The following is a 25329-nucleotide window of genomic DNA, read 5'->3' on the forward strand; positions in this document are numbered from 1 at the left end:
TTTACTACAAAATTTAACAGTTAACCGACTAATAAGCAAGAGAGAGTTTATGGCATAATTCTAAATTAGCAATTTGTCCTTGAATAATTTCAGTATTAATTTTATGTTATTAAACAAGTATTATGTATAAAGATATGCACTGCACTTTTTAAAAATTATGAACTGATTAATTGAATTGCATGTAGTGATATGAGATTATTTCTTTTTAGGGATGATGTCGTACCTGAAAGTAATGACCATATGGAACATACTCTGCCTGTCCCTGGTGATCCTTTCACTGTCCTTGGTTCAAGAAGTGTCTTCCCAAGGTACTGTAACACACAAAGTGGAAAGGAGGTTGTCTAGGATATCTGACAAATACTAAGAATGCTTCAAATGCATCTTCATAAAAATACTCGCTAGTTCTAGAACTTCGTACTTATTCAGACAGGCATTATGATTCAGCTTTATCATCACGGAATATTTTCATAAATATAATCTGGTACAGCATGGCCCTCTTTTTTAGAGGAATAAAATGAGTATCACACAAAATGCACATGAACCTAACTTCTTTTTCTGCAGGCATGTTCTACAAGATCCTGTTTCCCAGGGACTGACACATTTAGCCCAAGTGATTTGCAGTATGATTCAAGGAAGAATCCAAAATTACAATATCCACCTAATTAGGTTAGAAACATTTAAATACAGTAGGCTCAGTGAAAGGAAAGTCTTTACCATACTAAGTGCTTTGCCTTTATTAAAGGCACTGTTATTACTACCACCGATGCAAATTTTGGCAATCATTCATCTAATAGTACATATTTTTATTTACTCTCAAACCTCTGTAATTGATTTCTAACTGAAGTTGCAGTGTTATGAAGAAGCAGAAGAACTTGCAAGTCCTGTACTCTCACAGTTCTCAAGTAGCTATCGAGTTGTTAGAGTGATAACATTACTTGCTGGTAGAAAATAATTAATTACTACTTGATAGTAGAAGACACAAAATTTGCGTATTTGAACAGCTCACCAGGGCCCTGCAGACACGATTTGCCCAGCAACTAGAACCAGTTAGGTATTTTCCTTAGAAGTAACTTCATAACTTACAAGTCATGAACCTAAATAAATGAATGAGAAGGCATTACTTTGTGGACTTTTCTATATTTTCTTCCCATAAGGGAAGAAGGGTGCAATACATTGGGCACACAGCCATAGAGGAAGATGCCTAGCTTCTATTTTCAACTCCTCTATTAAGAGCCCATTAACTCAAGTCAGTTGAATCCTCCATTAATTCCTTAGTCCCACCTCATTACTTGCAAAGAAGTGGTAACAAACATTATACCTAACTGCTGAAAATCACAATATATGTAATTGTTATCCCATAGTCTTCCTTCATACACACACATATGAAGTGTGTGCTGTTAGAAACTGTCTTTGGTGTTGTGTTATATGTTATTTCTTGTTATTTTCTTGTTGTTCCTCAGTGTTTCAGCTGATAATCTTAACTGTGTTTTAGCTTGCTGATTGTTCAGCTTCTTTGTTTGTATCCAGGGGCGCTTCACTTGTGGTCCTGCATGTTTCATTTCCAGAAGAAGCTGTTAGCATGTTACATTAGCAAGGATTTTGTGTAGGAAGGGGAGTTGATCCAGGGTGAATATCTGATCTGGCAGCAGAAGGTAACAAACCACTGCCAACTCAAATGCATGCAGGTTTAAAGCAGAGCTCCTGATGTAACCTGCACCATTTATTACGATCCAGCATCTTCCAACACTACAGCAGTCTAGTGGTAAAGCCATTGTGGGATGAGTTTTTATGTTACTCTGCTAATAAGTAATTTCCTACTTAACAAACAGAAAGTACTTCATAGAAGATCGCAGGACTAGATCCCAACTGTTAGCAGCCTCAGAGTTGATACCAAATTATTCTTTGACCTCAGGGAAGAAAATAATATAGAGGGCAGGCAGATTTTGAAAACTGCCAATAAAAATGGCTCTGGGGGCCTGTATTTATTATGACAGTGCTCACCAGTTTGCAAGCTAAATTGGTTTTATTTGGTTACTACGTAGAACATTACAAAACGTAAAATGGAGTCTGTCAGGTAGTGCAGGTGCTCACATATAGTCACACACAGGCTGAATTAAGTCTGCAAAACAATACCATGCCTGGCTGATATACTGCTTATGATAAATCTGCATGGGCTAGTTTGGATGCCAGAGCTGGTGAGGTTGTATTACTGAACCAGACCTCAGTGTTCATTAACTTCAGGAGGAACAGGATAAATTAGTCTCCAACCTGAGCGCGCTGATGCAAACCACGCAGGAGGGGCTCTACCAGGCCCACGGGTTCTGCAATACCAAATAGCATTCCATAGGAAAAAAAAAATAGTAATAAACCTCACCACTTTGCCATTCAGTGTTTCCTTACGCACCATTCGGGTTTGGCCACGTTTACACCAGTGTTGTGTGATTTTTAGATTTATCAAGCTGTACAGGGAGATGTGGGGAAGGGTATTCTAGAGAGCACGACTGCCAGTGTGATTTTAACTGCCAACACTACATGGAGTGCTGCCCTGACTTCAGGAAGGTCTGCACGGTGGGTAAGTTCCCAAACAAACCCACCCAGTTCCTATCGGCAAAACTTCCCTTCCTGTTCGCTCCAACTCCCTCCCACACCAGTGTCTCTCCTCTGAATGCTTAAATGTCTCGTTTAGTTCACCACGTCCTTGTTCTCCTCTCATACGTGTATTGTTCTCCCCTTCAAAAACTCAGTGATAACCTCTTGCAATTCAGAGAAAATTGTGTATCCGCAGGTTATCACCGAGAAAAGGATTTTGCTTTTTAGAAGAGTAGAGCAAGGAGGGGGGAACAGTTTGTCTACTGCTTATTTTCTTCTTCTTAGTGCATTTGTGCTGTATCTGTTTGTCTCTTATACAAAAGAAAAAAAAAAAAAGGTAAAAGTAAATCCAGGGTTTTCCGGGAAGAAATTCTGGGACATTCCAACTCAAATTTAAGTGTGGAGGCTGCAGGGTCTAATCCAAAGTCAGAGGGTTAAGAGAAATTAACTCTGGATGAGAACTACGTCCAGAGTTTGATGGAAAAGATGGTTGGATGAGTATTATTTCATATGCAAAACCATATAGTGTAAATAAATATAGGCACTGCAAACTGGTTTACTGAGAGTTAAAAACATATTTTCCTATGAATCACCCAAGTAAAAAAATATCAGTGATTTAGGTAACTGCACTTTCTTACACTACACTACACTGTAGTTCTAGACAGATTACAGGTGTAAAACGAGACTTCTGAGACCCAGCAATAGGGCATCTATGTAACATCTCAAGGAAGAGTTTAAGGCTAGAGGAAGTTTTCCATGTTCTACCCTAAATCACTGAATTCGAGCAAGCACAGCAGACACCATCCTTAAAGGACACAAGCGAAGGACTGTTGCTCAGTGCATGATTAATTCTGACAAAATGAGAGAAATGACAGACATTGTTCATGAATAAAGACTGCTCTAACTTTATAAAATAAAAACAATTCTCACTTATGCCCGTGGATGAAGCCATTGGCATCAGCAGAGTCACTTTACCTACACTGGTCAAAAGGTGTTCAGAACCTGCCAGTACAGTAATCCTAATTTTGATAGATAGTGATTTAACTGTAAAATATGATTTTATGGCCCGTGTGCCACAAAGACAATAACTTCAGTAGAGACTTATCTACAGAAAAGACACAAGACAAGAATAACAGATTATATGGTAAATTTTGGAAATATAAAGTGATAGTTAATTGTTAGCTCAATTGTATGAGATTATAAGAATCCTCAACAAAAATAAATTTCAGGTCTAACATCATCATTTCAATTTAAAAGTCAACCAAGTACCTATTAGAGGTACTACTGAAGGTTAATAGATATTACATTGCAATGTAATGTAAATGTTTAGGGTCAAATTTTGTCCTTGAAAAATACAGCAACCATGATTTGCTGAAGTCTGTAATAGCTGTGAACACACTTTCCAAAACCACATGGTCACTATTTAATATGAAGCAGAAGTACTATCATGACTGAAGCTATCAGAAGTTAACCAATAATGAATTATTAAAAGCATGTGGTTATTAATCATGTCAAAACATGATATACACTCATTTAGTACTAATAATTTAAGAACTGTGTTAAATAGACTGGGATAACATTTCAAAAATAGTCATTTTCTGTAACTTCGTTAACTCATTCACGCAACTAAGTTGTAGTATTTGCCCAGAGACACCAGGTACACTTGGCCATGACCTATTTAGGAAGATATTTTTCAGAAATGCTTTGGCAGACACATCACTCTTGAGGCAAAGCGGCACCCTGATGAACACCTTTTGGAAAACCCTAGCCAGAATTTCAATATTACACTATTCTGAGGATAACTGCTGTTTGATTAGGGAAATGGAAACCTTCTATGATGGGACCTAGCTAAAGTGAACTCGAAGGATGCTTTTTATCACGCTACGAATCCTAAATTCTCTCAATATACTGCAGTTGGAAACAGCAGTTGCGGTCATACAGCCCGACTCAAAACTCTTGATTACACAAACAAGGTCTGGATCAGAGCAGAACAACCACCTGATGTTATGAAGCTGTTCTTCAGCTTAAGCAAGTGACTTCACTGTAGAAAGGTCCCAGCATTAAATGAGAGCTCGCCAAAAACACTAACTCTGTTTTTCTGCCTTACTCAGCCCTCTCCTGCAGAGGACGTTGCTTTGAAGCCTTTGAAAGAGGAAGAGAATGCGACTGCGACGCAGAATGTGAGAGATACGGCAAATGTTGCCCAGACTATGCAAAACAGTGTAAAGAGGGTAAGAGATTTCTTTATCACTATATTTTCCTAGATGTATTTAAATAGAGATGCTTTGCATCATCATGAAACAGTAACAGTGTAGGCTTCTTAGGACACCAGAAGTTAGATACTGAACAAAAACCAAAACCAACCACACACACACAGAAAAGTAACAAAACCAAATTTCAAAAAATAAACTGGTCATTTTCTCAAGCATGAACACTTTACAGGTGCATAAAGGTAGATATACTGGAGGCCATCACCAAGACACAAACTCTGAGGGTAAATTTTTATTTTGCACTAGCCTCTTTTAGTATTAGTCATACGCTAATTTACTGTAAGAACCATCACCCAGAATACTACCTGTAAAGTCAGGTTTTTCATGCGCATTTCCACTCCTGCTATTTAAATTACACCAATAATAGAGTTCAAGGACAGAATGCTGGGGGGAACGAATAACACATTGCACTAATAAGTCCAGTTCATCTACCAACAGATAGTAATAAAAGAAGGTCCAACTCCCTTAAATTCACCTGCAACCCACTCGAAAGTGGAGAATACCTGCTCCCAGCACTGGGATAGCACTGCTTCAACCTCCAAAACCACTTGCTCTTTGTTACTGCAATCATTGGCAGCATATAGAGAGATCTCCTAGATCCTCCCCATCAGATCCAAAATCAGCCTATCTCACACAGAAACCCATCCTCTGGGGCAAGGTGGAGGAACCGGAGGATCTGCTTGGTTAGGAGCGGTTACACATCCACACTGCAGCCAGAGGCATTTGAAGAAAATGCACACGTGACCTTTAGACTGCGAATTCAGTTCAGGGAAGGGTTCCTCTGATCCACAGTCACTGTGGTTTATTGTGTCCTTCACTGCAGAACCTGATGGGTTTTTGTTAATTGAGCACTGAAGGAGCAGTTTCACCTTCATGTAGGTTCAACAACACTAGCAATTGAATACTAGTCTAGAAAACACCAACACAGTATGTTTAATTCCATCATGTCCTTAAACTTTCTGCTACTTACAGGCCTAAATTAATTTCCGTGAATACACTTGGCAAATATGAATTGGCATCGGGATGCTGCCTTCACAGACCAGACAGCCTCCAAGGCAGCCAGTTTCCAAAGCGTGCAGGTTAACAAACAAGGCAAGCTCTGGATTATCATTTGGTTCACATTACCAACCACTCCCGCTCCCGCTCCCCAGGCACTGGTATAGCAGCTTGGTTTTGCTTCTCGGTTGCATAGTGATTTATACTGCAGTCGATTTTGCATTGAGCATTTTTTAACTAGATGTCTCGAAGAAGATAAATGTATTGGAATTGTCTAGAGGTGAATTTGCTGCCTTTGAGGTTGCTTTACACCTCTTACTTTATGCTGAGTTTAACATGCAAGCATGCTCACAAAAGATGGTTAGCTGTTTCACTTTTTCTTCAGTTCAAATGCAATGACAATTAACCAACTGTTGAAAATCTTAAAGTTCCTTCTAGGATTTTAGTTACTTAGCTTTGCTATTTTTTTTTTTTTGTAAAAACAAACAAACAAACTCAAAATGAAACAAAACCCTCAAACCCCAGCCTACCACTGTACTCAGAATTTGAGTATTTTTGCTATGTGTAGGTAACTGAGAAACCTGTTAAACCTTTCGGAACAATGTAATAACTTAAGGCCATGCAGTGAACTTTCATTTTGCTGTTCCTGCATCTTCTCTAAGTTCACAATGTGTCTCTCCTATCCTCCAGAAGCCCTTATATCCCCAGAACACACACGCACGCACAGGTGAGGACTGGTCAAACACTCCCCCTGCCACTACTGACTCCTCCGAAAGCTGGTTCAGCTCTCAAAGTGGTTTTTTTTTCAACAATTACAATTTCTCTCCCTTTCTCAACAAAAGCCTCAGGATGCAGTGTACCATCCCACCTTATTTGCTTTAAGTGCCAGCTTGCTATGAAAGCAAATCCTTCAATACCACAATCATCCTCTTACAGAAAAATACCACTCCTTGTGTGAAAGGCTGATTACGTATGTACCTATGGCAGTTACCAGCTCCTTCAGGTGGATCAAAAAGATCCCTGAGCTCTGTCACGCTTTTTTCACAACTAACAAGATCCTTCTACAAGGCTATGTTAGCGGGAACAGAGGGACTCACTTCCAATTGTACAATTTGACCAAAAAAATACATATTCTGTCTCTTACTGGATGTAAGTGAAATCCCATGCAAACTTCAGAGTTGGAAAATGTGAACACAAACCTCCAGTTTCTCCCAAAACTCAACCTACTGGAAGATAGCTTAACACTTAGACCTCGCGTTGTTTCTTTGGTCCATGCCGGCTTTATAGCTTCCATCTCTTCCAAGGAAACAACAGCTTTTAAGATGTCTCTCTGAAATGCTCACTTATGTGCAGAATTATCACGTCTGAAGAATGATAATGTAACTAAATCTTCAGGGGATTATCAGAGTAAATGCTTGGCTAACATGATAGCTCTCAGAGATCCACTATAGTAAATTAGCCCCAAGACATCTGTAGTCAAAAATATAAACTGCCAAAAAAAAAAAAAAGAGACAAATATTCAGAATGTAGAGCTCCGGTCAGAATTCATCTTTTTCCCACCTCAAAATTCATATTAGCAAAGAATGCCTCATCTCAAACTTGCAGGAAAAACATTTCTCACATCTGTGATGAAAACACTTAAGAGATCCAAAGAAGGTTTTTTTCCTCTCTTTTTTTCCCCCCTGAAAATGCTTTAAAGAATCCTACAGATGTGAAGAACCTTAGATTTGTATGGAAGATGGTCACTGACATTTTGTAACCACTTTCTTCTTATGCAGTTCACACCAAGCACCTATAACATTAACAGATTGTTTTATTTCTTTTAGCACATGCAAAAAAGCCATCACCTACAACTCCTCCACCAACACCAAAAATCTCACCCAAAAATGAGGAGAAACAGCCAGAGGAAGTCACGCAGCCCCATGAAGTGATGGAAGGTAGGAAAGCACAGGGACAAGACAGGATGGGTGTTACCTGAAGGAACATTAAAGACCATTTTCCTGCTCTGGAAATAGCAAGTCGATGCGAGACATTACCAAGCTTGGAACTGCTCGGTTTATAAACTAATTACCTCACCTAGACCTCAGGACACCAAGAGTTCACTTCACACAGATGTTGGAGTGTGGTGATGTCTCCTGCATCTCTATGGGATTTGATCAGAAGTCTTCCAAAAAAAAGTTACAGGCCATGGTCAGTTTTGGAGCAAGTCCAGAGCTGGAACAGGAAGGGTGTTGTATTTTCGGACAGTGATGAATTGGCAGGACCAGGACAGGAAAGTCTCCTAGCAGGTTTCTCTAGCTTTAATCAAGCCAGGCCTCAGGCAGCTTCAAAAAACACGGATAATTTATTTTTTCTGAATGGAAAATATGTTGCTTTCCTGTGTTCTCTGATATTCTGTTCCAGCATTTTAAGTGATAACTTGGGAGGTCAGTTTGAACAAGTTAACAAGTATGAAATGAGACTAGAAGTAAATTTTGGCCAATATTTTATACCTTACATTTTTTTTTTATTTAAAATTTGGAATACTTAACCTGTCCTCTGTGGCTACTTCCTATTACAAAAATCAAGATAGCAGGTCAAATGAAATAAAATTAAGGAAATTCAAATAACCGTTAACAGGATCCCACTTGGCTTACGGTATTTTGGGCACACAGGGTGGGAGGAAAACCTGTTCTGTAACGTTCTGTTCATACTGCACCATTTCTACAACACATTTACCCAGGGATTATTTCTCACACTGCAGTATTAGAAATTCTTCCCGTTTGCTGGGAAAGATGCTGCATCAGAGCTGTGACCACCAGCAACACCTCAGATCTTTTGGGATTTTTATATTTGTTCAAAAGCTGAACAATATGGCCCCAAATCACATGATGCTGCACTTGGTTTGTTCAGATTTTCAAGAAATAAATACAAATTCAGTTGTAATGGTAGACAGCAACACAGCAAGAGTAATAGAAAAAAATCCTATGTGAAAGAAGAGCTAAACAGTAAAACATCACAGAGATAAGACTCAGAGACTAAAATGCAGAAAGACTTAGTGTTATGTTTTTCTGAATAAAGCTATACTAACGATTGTCCTTAAGTCAGTATAACTACATATACAAGTAAAGAAAGTCTTAAAGCTGTAAATCACGAAAGGAAAAACACACAAGATAAAAAGGAACAGTAGGAGATGCAGTCAGGTGTCTGTACTCTGAAAGTCTGATTTCCTCCTATTTCCCTAACTCTACTTTAAAGCTAATTAAGTGCAATTTTACGCAGAAAGCTCTTAGAGCAAAGGCTATAAAAAACAACTATTGCTAATCAAAAGATAAGCAACTACTTCTAACCAGTATAATAAATGAACATGCAACAGGCGCCTGCACTGCAATTCCAATACCTTAATTTAACATCTGTGTATTCTCATAGATACCGACAGTGAACTGGAAAACACAGAGACCAGTCCTGCTCCAACAACAAAACAACCTGACACAACCACAACAATGGAACCAACTACACCAAGTCCCAAACCCAGTTTACCACCTACAACCACAGAAGAAACAACGACCACAGAGACCACTACAGCTCAGAAAGAGATGCCTGCGACAACCCCAGAGGAACCAACAACCAAAGCTGAGTCTCCCACCACCCCCAAACCTGAAGAGACAACAACCCCAGAGGAACCAACCACCACAGCTGAGTCTCCCACCACCCCCAAACCTGAAGAGACAACCGCAGAGGAACCAACCACCACAGCTGAGTCTCCCACCACCCCCAAACCTGAAGACACAACCCCAGAGGAACCAACAACCGTGGCTGAGTCTCCCACCACCCCTAAACCTGATGAGACAACCCCAGAGGCACCAACGACCGTGGCTGAGTCTCCCACCACCCCTAAACCTGATGAGACAACTCCTGAAGCTACAGAGGCATCAACAACAAAAGCTGAGTCTCCCACCACCCCCAAACCTGAAGACACAACCCCTGCAGCCACAGAGGCACCAATGACTGAAGAAGACTATCTGACCACTGATAAGGTTGAAGATATGACCCCTGAGGCCACAGAGGAACTAATGACTGAAGCAGATCCTCCTACCACCGCCAAAGCAGAAGACACAACCCCTGAAGTCACAGAGGTACCAACAACCAAAGCTGACTCTCCTACCACCCCCAAACCAGAAGACACAACCTCTGAACCCACAGAGGCACCAATGACAGAGGCAGATGCTCCCACTACCGCAAAGGTTGAAGATATGACGCCTGAGGCCACAGAAGAACTAATGACTGAGGCAGATGCTCCCAACACACCAAAACTTGAAGATACAACCCCTGAAGCAACAGAGGAACCAACAACCACAGCTGAGTCCCCCACCACCCCCAAACCTGAAGACACAACCCCAGAGGAACCAAGCACCACAGCTGAGTCTCCCACCACCCCAAAACCTGAAGAGACAACCCCAGAGGAACCAACGACCATGGCAGAGTCTCCCACCACCCCCAAACCTGAAGAGACAACCCCAGAGAAACCAACAACTACGACAGTGTCTCCCACCACCCCCAAACCTGAAGACACAACCACAGAGGCACCAACCACCATGGCAGAGTCTCCCACCACACCCAAACCTGAAGACACAACCCCACAGGAACCAACAACCATAGCAGAGTCTCCCACCACCCCAAAACCAGAAGAGCCAACCGCAGAGGAACCAACCACCACAGCAGAGTCTCCCACCACACCCAAACCTGAAGAGACAACCCCAGAGGAACCAACCACCACAGCTGAGTCTCCCACCACCCCAAAACCTGAAGACACAACCCCAGAGGCACCAACCACCAAAGCTGAGTCTCCCACCACCCCAAAACCTGAAGACACAACCACAGAGGAACCAACCACCACAGCTGAGTCTCCCACCACCCCAAAACCTGAAGACACAACCCCAGAGGCACCAACCACCAAAGCTGAGTCTCCCACCACCCCAAGACCAGAAGACACAACCCCAGAGGAACCAACCACCACAGCTGAGTCTCCCACCACCCCCGAACCTGAAGAGACAACCCCAGAGGAACCAACCACCACAGCTGAGTCTCCCACCACCCCAAAACCAGAAGACACAACCCCAGAGGAACCAACCACCACAGCTGAGTCTCCCACCACCCCCGAACCTGAAGAGACAACCACAGAGGCACCAACGACTACAGCTGAGTCTCCCACCACCCCAAAACCAGAAGACACAACCCCAGAGGCACCAACAACCACAGCTGAGTCTCCCACCACCCCCGAACCTGAAGAGACAACCACAGAGGCACCAACGACTACAGCTGAGTCTCCCACCACCCCAAAACCAGAAGACACAACCCCAGAGGCACCAACCACAACTGCCTCTCCCACCACATCAAAATCTGAGGCGACAACCCCAGAGGAACCAACCACCACAGCAGAGTCTCCTACCACCCCCAAACCTCAAGAGACAACCCCAGAGGCACCAACAACCAAAGCAGCGTCTCCAACCACCCCCAAACCTCAAGAGACAACTCCAGAAGCACCAACAACCAAGGCAGAGTCTCCCACCACCCCCAAACCTGAAGAGACAACTCCAGAAGCACCAACCACCAAGGCAGAGTCTCATACCACCCCCAAACCTGAAGAGACAACCCCAGAAGAACCAACGACCACGGCAGAGTCTCCCACCACCCCTAAGGTCAAGGTTACCAGTCCTGCAGCTGCCACCACAGCCATCCAGAAAACTTCACCTACCGAAGTGACAACAACTGCCCCTGCATCTGTCACGGCTGCTAAAAAAGCCACCACCACGCCGAGGAGTGAGGCAGTTACGACAACGAGGAAGGAAACACCCACACCTGGAGCAGACAGCACAGTTTCAGAAACAACAACAGAGAAGAAAATCACAACTCCTGCACCCACAGTAGCAACCAGCACAACTGCAAAGGCTAAGAGCGTTACTACTCCTACAACCACAGCACCAACAACTAAAATAGAAACAACCACGGTGAACAAAGAGATAACAACACCCAAGAAAGACAAAACTACTCTGCTTAAAGACATTATAACAAGCAGAAGAGACACAACTACTGTAACGATGGTGGTAACAGCTAAACCAGATGATAATCTGAGCACAACTGCCAAAACAGATGCAACTCCTAAACCCAGGGAGATTGTGACAACAGCTAAAAGGGACACAACTATGGGAACTAAGCAGCCAGTAACAGCAGCAGCTGCAGGGAGCACAGGCACTACTAATGCTGTAGAGACAACAGCTGGTAAAAACGAGGTACCAACCAAAGAAACCAGCATCACACCTGAAAAAGAAATGCAAGATGCCACTGAAAAGTCACCTAGTGTTGAGAAGGGAGAGGAAACTACACCTACTAAAGAGACTGCTACAAGAGAGAAAAAAGACGCAATAGAAGAAATGTATGTTGTTTCTAAAGGGACGTCCAAGCCAGCCATACATTTCCAGGAGGTCACTGACACCAGAGATGAGCCTCGGCCAGCAGAACCCGAAACTCAGCCAGCAGAAGAGGAGCCCGAGATGAACAACAAGCCTTCAATACAAACTGCGGACCTGCCGGTTTTCACTGGAGAAACACAAGGTAATTGCATTCCAAAATGTACAAAAGCACCAGTAATTCCACCAGAGCTTAACCTGCCGTTTTGTGGTCACGCACAAAAACATCACACGACACAGACAAGAAGCCTTTTCCCTGTACCTCGTATTCTCTTTCCTCTGTGCTTTTTGCCACAACATCTTTCATATCTTGTTTTTTTGTTGTGTATTTTTTTGTTTGTTTTTTGTTTTGTTTTGTTTTTTTCTAATCAGATATTGCTCCCTAGTTCTCGGGCATTTTATTCAATCATATATTGACAGATATCTAAACAAAAGGAAAAAAAAAAAGGAAAATACGTGGATTTTTGTCCAAAACAGATTCAACATTTCTTTGTATTTAACGGAAAGTAAATGGTTTTTTTTAAGAAGGGGGAGGGGCAAACCCATTAGAGAAGCTTGAAGAAATACCAAGTAAACATCCCGGAACATTAAGAAATTAAATGAAGGACATAGCACATGATGCATTTATAGGTCTTTTTCTGAATCACGGGTACTACGGTAAACAACAAAGATATCCATACCTGGTCAGGTAAATGGCTGGTCTCGCGCTCCTGGGACCAAAACACGAGAGCCAAACTTTCCAAAGATGTCTTTTAAACGAGTAATTAAACTTTTTGCATGAGAAATGCCGGGCAGAGCAGCTCGGGGAGCGGCCCCGTGTGGCGGCCCCGGCGCTGCCGCGTTAGTAACGCGGCTCCTGAGGTAACGCGCGCTCTGCCCCGTGTGCTCCGCAGCCCTGAGCGACGAGAAGGACCTGTGCAGCGGGAAGCCGGCGGACGGCATGGTGGCCCTGCCCAACGGCACCCTGGCTGTCTTCCGAGGTAAGGCAGCGCCCCCCGGGCCCGGCCGCAAGCCCCCGAGGCCGCACAAAGCCCCGGCCCCGCCTCAGCGCTGCCCGCGGGGCGCGAACCGCGCTCCCGCCTCGGCTGAGGGCGGGAGGGCGGGGGGTCCCTCGCCTCCAGCGCCACCCCCGCCGCTCCGCCGGCCTCTCACCGGCGCTCCTCCCGCACAACAGGGCACTACTACTGGCTGCTGAACGGCCGGACCCCGCCGACCACCAACCCGCGGCGGATCCGCGACGGCTGGGGCATCCCGTCCCCCATCGACGCCGTGTTCTCCAGGTGCAACTGCGACGGCAAGACCTTCTTCATCAAGGTGGGCAGCCCCCTCTCCCCTCCTCCCTCCTTTCCAGAGAGGGACAGGTGTTGAAACGCAGCCCCGCAGAAAAGGAGCCTCGTGTTGCACGTTTTACAGAAAAAACGGAATTTTCAACAGCGTGGTGGGTTTAAAATCCAGTGGGTGAAGTGGTGTCTCTTCCCCAGACCTCTTGAGGTGTCGCTTTTGGGAAAAACCTCAATTCTGTAGTTTTTTTCCCCAATAGGAGACAAAGTATTGACAGAATAACTGGTGATTGAGTAATATTTACATATGAGCCACACTTAGAAAAACCAAGCTCTTTAAACTATGAGTATTTTATGTTTTTCCCTTGCACAAACATGGCCTGAATTTGTTCCTGAATACATTTATTTCCCTTCCTGAAAGATGACAATAAAGAAATGCACCCACCTCATTAAAAACATTATAAAGTTATTTCCCAATTTAATAATTCAGTCCTGGCATTCAAGCAGCTTTTTCTATCAGTGGAAATTTAAGAGATTTCAAAAGCAAACTGTTTTGTTCAATAACGACTCCTAACAGTTCATATCCAAGATAACTCTATCCTTACTCCAAAATAGCTACTGCAAAAGGTATTTTATGAAGTTGTAGTATTTATTTTTCCTGGGTTTAATAGATGCAGTAGTGCTTCCAGTCAGTTTTACAATGTAGTTATCAAGTTGCCATTATTTGTAACATCTATGTTGAAGCTTAATTACCAAGAATGAATTTCCTCTAAAGCTCATTTTTTCCATAAATCACCAGGGTCCACTTTACTGGCGTTTCACCAACGGTGTGATGGATAAAGGGTATCCCAAACCTCTTGCCAACGGCTTCGCAGGGCTAAGTGGGAAAATTGTAGCAACCCTCCCCGTGGCAAGATACCAGAACAGACCAGAATCTGTTTATTTTATCAAAAAAGGTATGTCTTGTATTTCAGAAGTTCACAGATGGTCAAAAGGTGAATTGCCTTAGGAATAAAACACCATTTCTGTCTTGCCTGAAAAACTAATCTCTTTCAAAAACAGAAATGTCAGTGGTGTCAGAGTGTGCAAATGGTCAAAAAGTAGCCTAAAGCTTTAAAATTTTGTATTGGCACTCACAGATCTTTAAATGCATTTTAAAAAAGAATAAGGGACAGAATCTGGCATTACAGCAGACAAACATTAAAATAACTTTTATCTGATGCTAAAACTATTTTAGTCTCACGTAGAAAAAGAAATGAAAGGCTTTAATCTTACTAGTTTGTAAGTATGTATGGAAATTTCCCTATTTCTTATTTCATATTTTAAATTAATGCAGTTTCCTTATCTTGCTACACTGACTGTGATGACCCTGCACAGGAGGTGTCACTACACCTAGAAGCAAGTGATTGATTTAGATAGTGAGGCTTTTTTAATCTCAAAACATAGGAACAGATATAAAAAGCTGAAGGCTGCCAGAGCTGTAGTAAAATGATGCTACTGATTTTCTACACGTCATATGAGTAGTGATGACATTTTTATATCTGATCTACCTGGTGGTTTTTGTTTTGGTTATGGTTTGTGTGTGTGGTTGTGTTTGTTTTGAAACACAAAGTGAGTTTGTTTGTGTGGGTTTCCGTTTGATTTTTTTTAACCAAATGAAACAAATGTCTATTTTAGATGGCAACATGCAACAGTACGTGTACAAACAGGAGCCAGCCAAGCAGTGCCAGCGAAGGGCACGGGTCACCATACGGTACCCAGCTTTCATCCCAAGGCTTGTCATAAGGAGACGCGTCCAACGTGCAGTGAGAACTCCAACCATTATTCGGACTGTCAGAATCAACCCATATCCAGCTGGTAACTTCTGTTTATTAAGTTTCTTTTACACAACCATTTAATCTTAGTAGCTTCTGAAACACAACATTGTTCCATATTTTTTTAAACATAGTACTTTAAATTTTTTAATCCAGTTGATCTCGCTTGATATAGATAATACAAGCAAATAACAGCTCACGGCAGACACACTGCGACACCTCCTAACTTCAGTGTTCTTTTGCTTGCAGGAGTTTTGCGTAAGGAAATCAAAGTGACCGCCTACTGGAGAGGGCTCCCCAAAGTAATTCATTCGACAATAGCACTACCCAACTACAATAAGCCAGACGGCTACGATTATTATGCCTTCTCCTACAGTAAGTGACAGCTAACGCAAGGTTCTAGAGACCTCAAAAGCCCAGGGGTGGGGAAGAAAGGTGCCCACAATCTCTCAGCTTTCCAAAGCGTGAGGGTCTCACTTGTGGTTCTGCAAGACTAATTTTAAGCACTACTAAAAAGTCCTGAGAATCAAAATGTTGCCTGCAATGGAGAGATGTTTCTATTAAAAAAAAATAAGTTACAGGACAACTAGCAGCAACAATGTACAATGATTCAAACTAGCCAGTCGTGGAATGCGTTGCCGTAAGAGTTCAGGCTTATAAAGTGACAAAAAACCTGACACTTAAATGCAGAATTATATTAATGATAGACTGAAATCCTTGGACCACTAACACATCGATAGTTTTTTCACCATGGAACTACGTTTCTGACAGAACAAAAAAGGGAGGGACGTGAGCCACTTTGCTGCCAGGATCACGTAAAAGCATTCCTCAGAATTTTCTGGATTATTCCAAAAAAACAATGAGCTCTAGAAACTAGATGTATCCAAATACAGGATACTAAACTAAGTCTCTGCCAGTATGACCTAGTTCTGACCTTAGCACAGGCCAATTCACACTTGGGGACCAGAGTTCCCACTTTTGTAGTCAGTTCAGGATCGTTTGTTTGATTTCCAAACTCTTAAGACTATTTCTGTGTTCCAGCAGTAGAATAGTATTATTCCCTACTCACTGTTCTTGGAACAGATTTAATTATTAGCAGTACTGTAAAGCCTAGCTAAACACAGAAAAGGACACTTAAAGTCGAGGACAAAAATTCATTGTTCTATCCTCTCAATTCCGTACATGGAATTTAAAAGGTTATTTATGTCTAAATGAAACCAAAAGGAAGGCTTTACCTTCAAGATTCTTTCCATGTACTAGATGTAGCTTCTGGAATTTAATTCTGACCTGTCTTCATTTCAGATCGGTACTACAGTTTGGATGTTGGCAGAAGAATAGCAAGACCTGTTACCGCTCTCACAGGAAAGACTGTAACCAAGGACTGGTACAACTGTCCTAGCAAGTGATGCGCAGCAGAGGACTTTGAAAAAAGATGCCATTTGAATGTTGACATTTTGTCTAATTTTATTAATAAAGACATCGAAATGTGTGCACACAAATCTAAGTATAAAACGCTGCTTTAAGCTCTAGCTTCATGACACTAAAGCAACCACAGGCAAACTGGCACTTTTGTATACACAGCTGTAATTACTTTACAGACCATTAATTAATGTTGCCTCTGTTCAGGCCTCCTCTGCCTCCCATTGCATGAGTTACACCTGTGTCAGGAAGAAAAAGAAAAGACAAAAAACACACAACAAATACATTAATATAAATCCTTTTCACCCTTTTAACCAACCATTAGCACATGTGATACTTCATTTTTCTGTTGGGAATTGCTCCTTTCTGGTAACATTTGAGCTGCCCTCCCTCCCCTTTTGTTATTAAACAAATGGTGATAAGACTATAAAGAACATCAATCCTAGGTCTGCCTCCTCACTTTTTTTTTTCCTTTGTAATACCAGACACCTGTATTTCAGTGCTAGTAGCAAGTCTTGTACAATGTTAAAATAATGCCAACCCAAATACAATTCATCTAAGGATTTTTCTTAATTCAAAAGTTGCAAACAACAGTTTATTGTTGTGGTTTAACTCCATATCGAATTCCAAAAGTCTGTAATACTTCCATAAACTTTATTTTTTAATCGACATAAGACATGGTGATATAATATCTAGAAACTTTGATGTACCAAATGGGAAACTGATATGCAATGTTAAAAACCAAAGATTTCTAAACTTATATCCTAACATTTAAAAAAATCTTTTAAAACTTTATAATAAATTCACAATCTACTGCCATTTACTTTCTGTCCACTGCTAAGAACCAAGTGCCACATAAGAGAAAGTCTGCCTGTCTAAACAACGCTCAGACTAACATACTAAACCAAAACTACAGAGCTCTTAGGGTAAGACATTGGAAGTTAGGGCAGGGATGCTGTATTACTCAATGTCTTACAAGCAAATGTAGCCATATAAAGTAGTACTTCATATATGGTCCCCACAGGAAGAAAGTACTAAAAATTGTTTGAAAAAGGCTGAATTTGAGCAACCATGAACACTTACCCCTCTGTCTGTTGAACTGGCGACCCCGAACACCAGTTCTCAATGTCGGTGGCTGAAGTCGGACACGGCGAAACGGCTTCGGCTGATTGCTGCTTGTGTCTGAAGAAGTGGAAATGCAGGAAAGAACGTCTGTGTCTAGTGCTGTTTCTCAATGTTTACATGATTTGATATGCATCGTGCTCTCAAATTTTACTTCAAAATTATGAAAGTGCATCCTTATTTCATTCACAGCTTCTCTCATGTAAATAAAAGCCTTAAAACAAGTCAGTTTGGGACTTCTTTTATCACCCACGCTAGCTGGTAAATTGATAACTCAACTGTGATTTACTTACTGTTTGAATGAAAAATGTATTTTTAAATCTGACATCAAACATAACTGGATAGTATCATCAAAGTATCAAGTTGGTGCAAAAGTAATTGTGGTATTTGCATTGTTGAAATTTGCCGTTTGATATTGGAATACATTGTAATACATTGTTAAATAAGTGTGGTTATGTTATACATAATTTTAATGCACTTTTCAATCTATCAATAACTTTTGCCCCTTCAAGCATTATTCTTACTTCAGCCTACTCCAGTTACTGCACTCCAAGCAGAAACTCTTTGCTGTTAAGACTATAGTCATAAAAATGTAACGATGCTTCAAGAGTTCTGTCCTATTTTGTGTATCTTGGCTACAAGCAGTGCTTGACGCTGGTCCAAAAGTATGAAATAATTGCTTCCAGCAACTAACCCCTACCTGCAGATGAACTAGAAGGAGGATCTTGACTAGTTGAAGGAAGATCTGACTCATCAGATGCCTGAACAGATTCTTCTTCTTGCTGGCTATCAATTTCTAGGCCTGCTTCTGAAGTAATTCTGTAATAGAAGGAACATATAATTATATTCTCATCGTTTCAAAAAGCTGAGGAAAAAAAGCATCACCTTGAAGCAGACAGACTCCCGTCTTTCCCCAGAAATTCTCCCTGGTTTTATTCTGTTTTCTTGTGTTCCCCCTGCCTAAATCATGAGAGATTTATCTGGACTGTAAAAAATAACAATGTAATTTCCTTGATATGCAGCCCACTCCAGATGCACATTCAACACACTAATTGTATCTCAGAGAAGCTATTTAATAACTAAAAAAGCCTGACGTGATGGTGGTGTGTATATTTAGACAGGAAGAATGAAGCAGATGGACCGCAGTAATTGGTTATGCCTAAAGACCACTCCTGGGTGCAATACCTACGTTATTCGGACTCTGTCTTCAAAAGATAAAAGCCTAAAAGCATTATAGGGCTGGAAAAAATAAACTAAACATTCAATTTAGTTTAAATGTAGCTCACTTTTTGGTATACTTTTTATTTACCTTGATTAGTATAATAAAAACTGTTGGAAGATGATAACCAAAAGTAAACTGTTCCCTGCTAACAACTGACTTGCTCTCCCACCACGCTAAAAGCCTGGTCCCAACTATGGATTGCTTCACAAATCATTTAGTTTGTCTATAGACACACTTCTAATTCAGTGAAGATTAAATATTTTGTAAGAAACAAATATGCGGTTGTAACATCACAATTTTCATCCTAACTACTCGCAGGCAGACTTGCAGTCCAAGTTGGTGCTGCATCAGGAAAACTGTGTGGTGTATTTAACTCGCAGCAGGAACATTTCATTTTTCTTATGACCAAACCTTCCGCAATCAGTAGATGAAAGTGTAGGTAAATTGTGAAGTACACATTTTTTATTATTATGTACCCAATAAAAATCAAAAGCAAAATACAATATGAAATGATAACATCTCCCCTTTTAGATTTGGAATGCATTTGATCATAATAAAAATATAGCAATCACTATAAATATTAAAAATTGCACTTGAAAAGTAGAAGACAATATCATTGTCTATGAAATTCTTAAAAACTGCTTATCCTCTTCCCTTGTGCTCCATCTTTTGTCCTTTCACTGCCCAAACTGAATGACTTCATTGCAGATCCTTTGGAGCAAGAAGTGATTTTCTCTGCTAGCAAACAGGAATGCTTTAGCCTTTATTCTACAAACTCTAGTCCTTCAAAGCGGGGCCTTAACTCTCAGTGTCTGACCACTACAGAGCCCTCTACATTCTGAAAAAAAATAAAGAAATCATGATTTCTGGTGACTTTTTAGCTACGCTAAATCAGAAGAAGAAAATCTTTGGGTTTAGAAGAAAAGGTCAGATTGTACTACCTCCCAAAAATTACTAAATCCTCTTCGAGTCGTCTGTCCTACCAGAATAAGTTAAACTTGAAAATGAATCGCAGGCACGCTTGGATGAAAAACTATCATGGCGTCAAGTCTTAGTGAACCAAACGAGTCACAGTTTACCCTTCAGACTCTGCCTCTGCAAAAACTTCATCCCCGTCGTCACCCGCTCCAGGCTCCGTGGTGGTGGACAGGTTGCCGGTAGATGTGGTCACCATGGGGACAGACTGAGAAGCGTGCTCTGAAGCATCGGCTGACGCACTCTCGGTAAAAACTGTCACTGTACATGAAAGGTAGTTTAATAAACATCGACTTAGTTTGAATTTCCTACAGAAAACCTTTGGAAATCAAAAGCACGTCAGGGAAATACTCCCGACGTAGCAATAAGCGCTATAACAATAATTTAACTATTTTCTGGAAAAGTCAAGGTTTCCAGCCTTTACTTCAGCCTGAAAATGTCTTGTCACTTACCTGGTGCTGCTACTTGTAACGGTGTTGTGGGAACGCTGCGACCACCTGATTCTTCCTCATGAGCAAGGAATAGTGGGGTTTCATACATTCCTAAACCTGCAACACAAAGTTTTAGTGACAAATAAAATAGCCAGCTAAAAACTAGATTAACTGTCTTCCCTCTGTACACTTGATGAAATTCAGTGATTTGTACTTAAATATGGAGATTGTTATTTTAAGTTGTTTTGACTTACTGCCGGAGCTAATTATAATTTATTAAAAGGTAAAACCTTGATGAAAATATATTTGTTTTACTTTCATACTTTTCTTATGCGCTTGTTTTGCTGTGAGCTTTCTTCTTTTCTTGTAAGCATACCCATTCTGTGCTGATGGGGATAGAGGGGAAAATGACTGATTTATGAGAACAAAACCATTATAGACCAACTGCCTGGCCATCTCTTTGCAAATAAGGCTATATCCCAAAGATTTCTTTGCATTTGCTGTTATCTCCTATTATTTTACTACAGGAAAGCTACGATCAACAGTAAAATTAAAGTTGAAATCCATTCCTTCAATATTTAATTTCTCCTTAAATGAAGTTTCTTGTGTCCAGCAAGCACTCTGTGCTGCATAAAATTCCAGTTTCTCTGGTTCACAAGCCTGTTGCTCCTACCCAGAGAAGCATTCCACTTTAAAAATCATATTACAAACAGAAGTGCAGCAGCTTGGAAGAAACACCTTTTTCCTTTCTGTTAGTGTCCCTCTGCTGACAATTATTTAAGAGTCGTGGGTTTCCACACTTCAACAAGCACCCAAAGTAGAACTGCATTTTACTGACTGCATTATTTGTTTTTCTCTCTAGCAACCACAGAAACAAAGTAGAGAACTGGTTTACCTCCTTGCGATGCAAGCTGACCAAGATCTGAGTGACTCGAGCTGGTTTGGGGCATGTCTTCAGGGGGTCCAAATCTGAATCTAGGAACTCCAGCTACCTGGGGGGAACTATCAGAATAAACATGTAAGGAATTCTGCAACTTTTCAGGTCATTTGAGGAGGTGTAGGGGAGCCAGAAAGCCAGCTGACCAAAACAAGAGAACATATTATGCATGAGACAAAATGAATTAACACTAACCACAAAAATCAGCTAAACTACTGCTAATTAAATAGCAATTAGTTTCTCAAACTGATCTGGACTGCCTCCAAAGTCAGTAAAACAATCCTGAAGACAATATTCTTTACTTAGTCATCCTACAAATTCTCACAATTTTAAGTGGATTGCTGAATCACCCCAAATCGAAGTGATAATTTTACCTATTTTATTGGTAATACTAGGGGGCAGGGAGTGTGGGGCAAAGAACAGGAAAGGAAATTAAATAGAAGAACCTATCTTAAGTCAGTACATTACAATACATTGGAGATTATCTGCCTCCTGATTTGCTGATGAGTTTCAGAATACACAGTTCAAATAACGATTACTTATTAGTAGATACAGTCATCTATCATAACACTTCGCACATTTTAACACATCACTCCAATCACGAGTTCATTTAATTTGAATTTATTTTCATTCCACTGCAAAATGGAAAGAAATAGCTGCCTTATTCTTTTCTTTACATCTACTTACTGAATGGCTTCTGCAAACCCATCTGTACGATGTGGAACTACAAGAGTCGGCGTGCTTGGAACCGTTCTGTCCTCATCATCAAAGAAGTGCTGCTGCTGGAAAAAAAGAGGCTGATATGAGAGCCTACAACGTTATTTCCAGTTTCTACCAAGCTAAGTTAAAGGTTAGTTTGCTTTTTTTCCACATTGTCCAGTAAAGCAAAGATTTAGCCCTAACAAAATTCTTGTCCGGTTTCAGACATCTAAATCTGAGCTTGTTTCATAGACTGCCCGTACAGGTGATGAAAAACACCAAATCAAACCAAAATAAAAAATACACATTTGCAGGTCACCCATCTTTCAAAGGATTTTTAGTAGTCTACTCCATGAGACCATCCTATCATGTAAGTGCGACATCTTCCTGTAGACTACAAAGCAATCTTAGGGTGATGTGTTCATAAACAGATACGAATCATCTGTCTTTATCTGGATTGCTGTAATGTACTGACCACATGGGATTTTTCACAGTATGAGTCAAATAGTCTGTTCCCTGTAGATTTGTGTCCTGAGCTGATGCCTTTGATCTCAGAAAAGATACTTTTTTTTTAGTCAGTCTCTCTCTTCTTCCTCACTGAACATTTGTTCTGAAAACCAGAGCTGAAGTTGAATAAAGGGTTGGAAACTAGCTCAAAGAGACAGACAGAAAGCATAAATTAGCCTTGCTCCTTAAGGATGAGGTTGAAAACATTTAATTTATTTTTCCATCCACTTCAAAAGACTGATTCTAAAAACAACTAATTAAAACCACCCTAGACAAAAGGAAATTCAAGCTCTTTTGAACAGCTTTAGCTTCCTGGGACTTTTCTAGTATTTACCTTTCATTAATACAGAAATTAACAGGACTAAGATGTTATCTGCAAGGCTACAGAAACCATCCCACCCCTCAATTCAGTAGCTAAACTTCTTCAAAAACCAAAACAGACCCCAAGAGTTATGAATGTTCCCCCAATGCAGGTTTTTAGCAGTAGATGTTCAAGTCCTTACCATTCCACCTATACCAGGAGTCAGCTGAAGTCCACGCCCCACTGACTGTCTCCGACTCATCTGGATTCTCTTTACAATAAAGAAAAAAAGAAGCAGTGTGAATGCTTTCCTGGAATTCTAATAACATACAATTGTTCAATCAGAATGAAAGATAGTGGCTAAACAAGTGTAACTATGACATGTCAGTGTACAATACTGCTCAGTACATCATCGTAACGTCTTAAAGAACAGACTGTGGCTGCTCCACACCTTGTGTCTGCTGCCTGGTCTAACCATGAAAGAATCATGTAGGTTTAAATTCCGGGTAAGTGACATTACTATTTTACTCAACTATATCCCAAGGACAGAAAACTTGAGCACTGAAATATTGTGGCCTTGAGCCTCAGAACCAGTTTATGGTAAAGCATAAATTTCAGTCAGGATATTTTTGCAAAATTCAGGGTGTAATGTTTAGTTTACAAAATCTATAGGTGTGTGTTAAAGCATTATCACGGGTCAGGCACTGATTGTGAAAGGTTTAGGTTAGAAAATTAACAGCAACATTCCTGTGCTCAGTCTGCACTGGGGCAGGGACCAATAAAAACCCCCTGCAAACCTGTCCAAGTTACAGTCTGTTCAAGAACAGCTTTTATAATGGAAATATCCATAGTCACTGATTGAAACAACACTGGTATAAGAATTTCAAGATACAAATCCATTAGGAGCACTTGACTCTTGTTAATGATCCCTGTCCAGCCATAATCTGCAGGATGAGACAGGTTAAGTCCATTTGCTCAGATACCACTTTTAAAATCATAGAACCATTCTGGTTTGAAGAGACACTCAAGATCAAGCCTAACCATTTCAGGATGGTAAATAGATGTAATCTATTTTTACAATAGGCAGAGTACTTGGGTTTTACTTAGAAGAAATCATATGGTAATTTTTTTAAGGTTTCAGAAGTTCTCAACTGCTAGAGATGGTTTATACCTGCACTGGGGGACCCAGTTCTTGAGGAGGAGCATGAATGGTGAGTCGTGGGGGCAGGGGATGCGGGGGTCTGCGCGGTGACTGGGGGGGCCGTGGGGCCTGTCTCTCTGAGGCGGACGATGGCTGCTGTTCTCGTGGGCTTTCGTGAGGAAAGGTGGACTCCGCAACGCTTGTACTCCCTTCTCCTAAAACATACAGAAGGGTGTGCTCCCCAAACTGAGCTGAAAACATGAAGGCAAGTCTTCAAATTCTGCTTCCATATTAACACAGATGTTTCTAACCTTGCAAGAGTGGTGACAGCTGAGCGCTGTTATTTAAAAGCACTTAAAAGAGCACTTGTGCCAGCTACATCAACACCAGCACTGAAAAAAAACCCGCTGATTATTTAAGTGCTGATTTAGAAAGAGGAGGTTAATCTACTGAGCCATCGAGAGCAATTTCCACAGCAACCAGAGCTTCCATGGTTTTAAAAGGGAATGCAGAATATATCCAGAAAAAAAAAAATTCAAAACAATCTACATTTCAGGTTAAAATCACTTTTAGCATTTTGCCTTATATTCTTACTTTTAAGTGCATATTTTAACACAGGCAAAACAGCTTCTACATTTTCCCTTCTTACAGACAGAGACTTTGAAGAAACATGGAATAAACATACCGCTGTTTTGGGAATCCGCTGCCCTCTGGTTGCTTTCGCCTCCTCCCATGCTTTCCTCAGTTTCTGTTCCAGGATCTGTGCCATCAGCACCCTAAAAAAACCCCACATAGATATAATACGATTAGCATTGAACAACTGAGATCCTGTAAAGATATCAAAGACATCATAATCTTAAAATATTTCTGTAAATATCTATGAAATTGTGTAAATGTATACAACTGTATGAAATTTCAGGAGTTTTGCGTATCTGTACATACGCAAACGTGAACAATGGAGCCATGATCGCTTAATAATCATGAAATATCCAGCTTTTGAAGAAACTGCCTTACTAGCTTTCCGACTACACTATTTGTTGCTTGCCCCTGTACTTTGCGTTTTCATTCAACGTTCTTACACGTTCAAAGTTGAGTCTTCTTGTGAAAACACAGGAATTACTATCACCTACTTGCAGCCTCAATTTTCTGGGATGAATTCACACTAAGATTTTCCCTTTCA

General features: G+C 40.9%; 2 protein-coding genes across 10 annotated transcripts in view; one reads left to right on the forward strand and one right to left on the reverse strand.

Annotated features, from left to right (window-relative positions):
* Positions 1-211: 211 nt before the first annotated feature.
* PRG4 (proteoglycan 4) lies at positions 212-16835 on the forward strand (the record flags this gene model as incomplete). Of its 3 annotated transcripts, none has more annotated exons than XM_082054827.1 (10): positions 212-308; positions 4701-4820; positions 7682-7792; positions 9264-12446; positions 13195-13281; positions 13476-13615; positions 14381-14537; positions 15259-15438; positions 15645-15770; positions 16698-16835. In XM_082054827.1, 10 exons carry the CDS (start codon positions 212-214, stop codon positions 16799-16801), a joined length of 4305 nt encoding a protein of 1434 aa, XP_081910953.1. In that variant the 3' UTR covers positions 16802-16835. The 3 variants fall into 3 exon arrangements, with proteins under 3 accessions (XP_081910953.1, XP_081910955.1, XP_081910954.1); XM_082054828.1 differs by lacking the exon at positions 212-308 and adding an exon at positions 2454-2572; XM_082054829.1 differs by lacking the exon at positions 7682-7792.
* Positions 16836-16839: 4 nt separating this feature from the next.
* The window catches only part of TPR (translocated promoter region, nuclear basket protein), a 38312-nt gene continuing 29822 nt past the window's right edge, over positions 16840-25329 (reverse strand). For 2 of the 7 annotated variants that reach the window (XM_082054821.1, XM_082054820.1), the window contains exons 42-51: positions 24835-24925; positions 24180-24400; positions 23211-23279; positions 22189-22298; positions 21460-21566; positions 20586-20681; positions 20238-20394; positions 18637-18755; positions 17898-17996; positions 16840-17053 (exon numbers count right to left, since the gene is read on the reverse strand). In XM_082054821.1, the coding sequence (XP_081910947.1) occupies positions 16998-17053; positions 17898-17996; positions 18637-18755; positions 20238-20394; positions 20586-20681; positions 21460-21566; positions 22189-22298; positions 23211-23279; positions 24180-24400; positions 24835-24925 (1125 nt within the window). In that variant the 3' untranslated portion in view covers positions 16840-16997. The remainder of the gene's footprint in view (positions 17054-17897; positions 17997-18636; positions 18756-20237; positions 20395-20585; positions 20682-21459; positions 21567-22188; positions 22299-23210; positions 23280-24179; positions 24401-24834; positions 24926-25329) is intronic. The other 5 variants (XM_082054826.1, XM_082054825.1, XM_082054824.1 and 2 more) reach the window with 5 other exon arrangements.

This window comes from Streptopelia decaocto (assembly GCF_964273445.1).
Source record: "Streptopelia decaocto genome assembly, chromosome: 5".
NCBI classification, from domain to species: Eukaryota; Metazoa; Chordata; class Aves; order Columbiformes; family Columbidae; genus Streptopelia; species Streptopelia decaocto.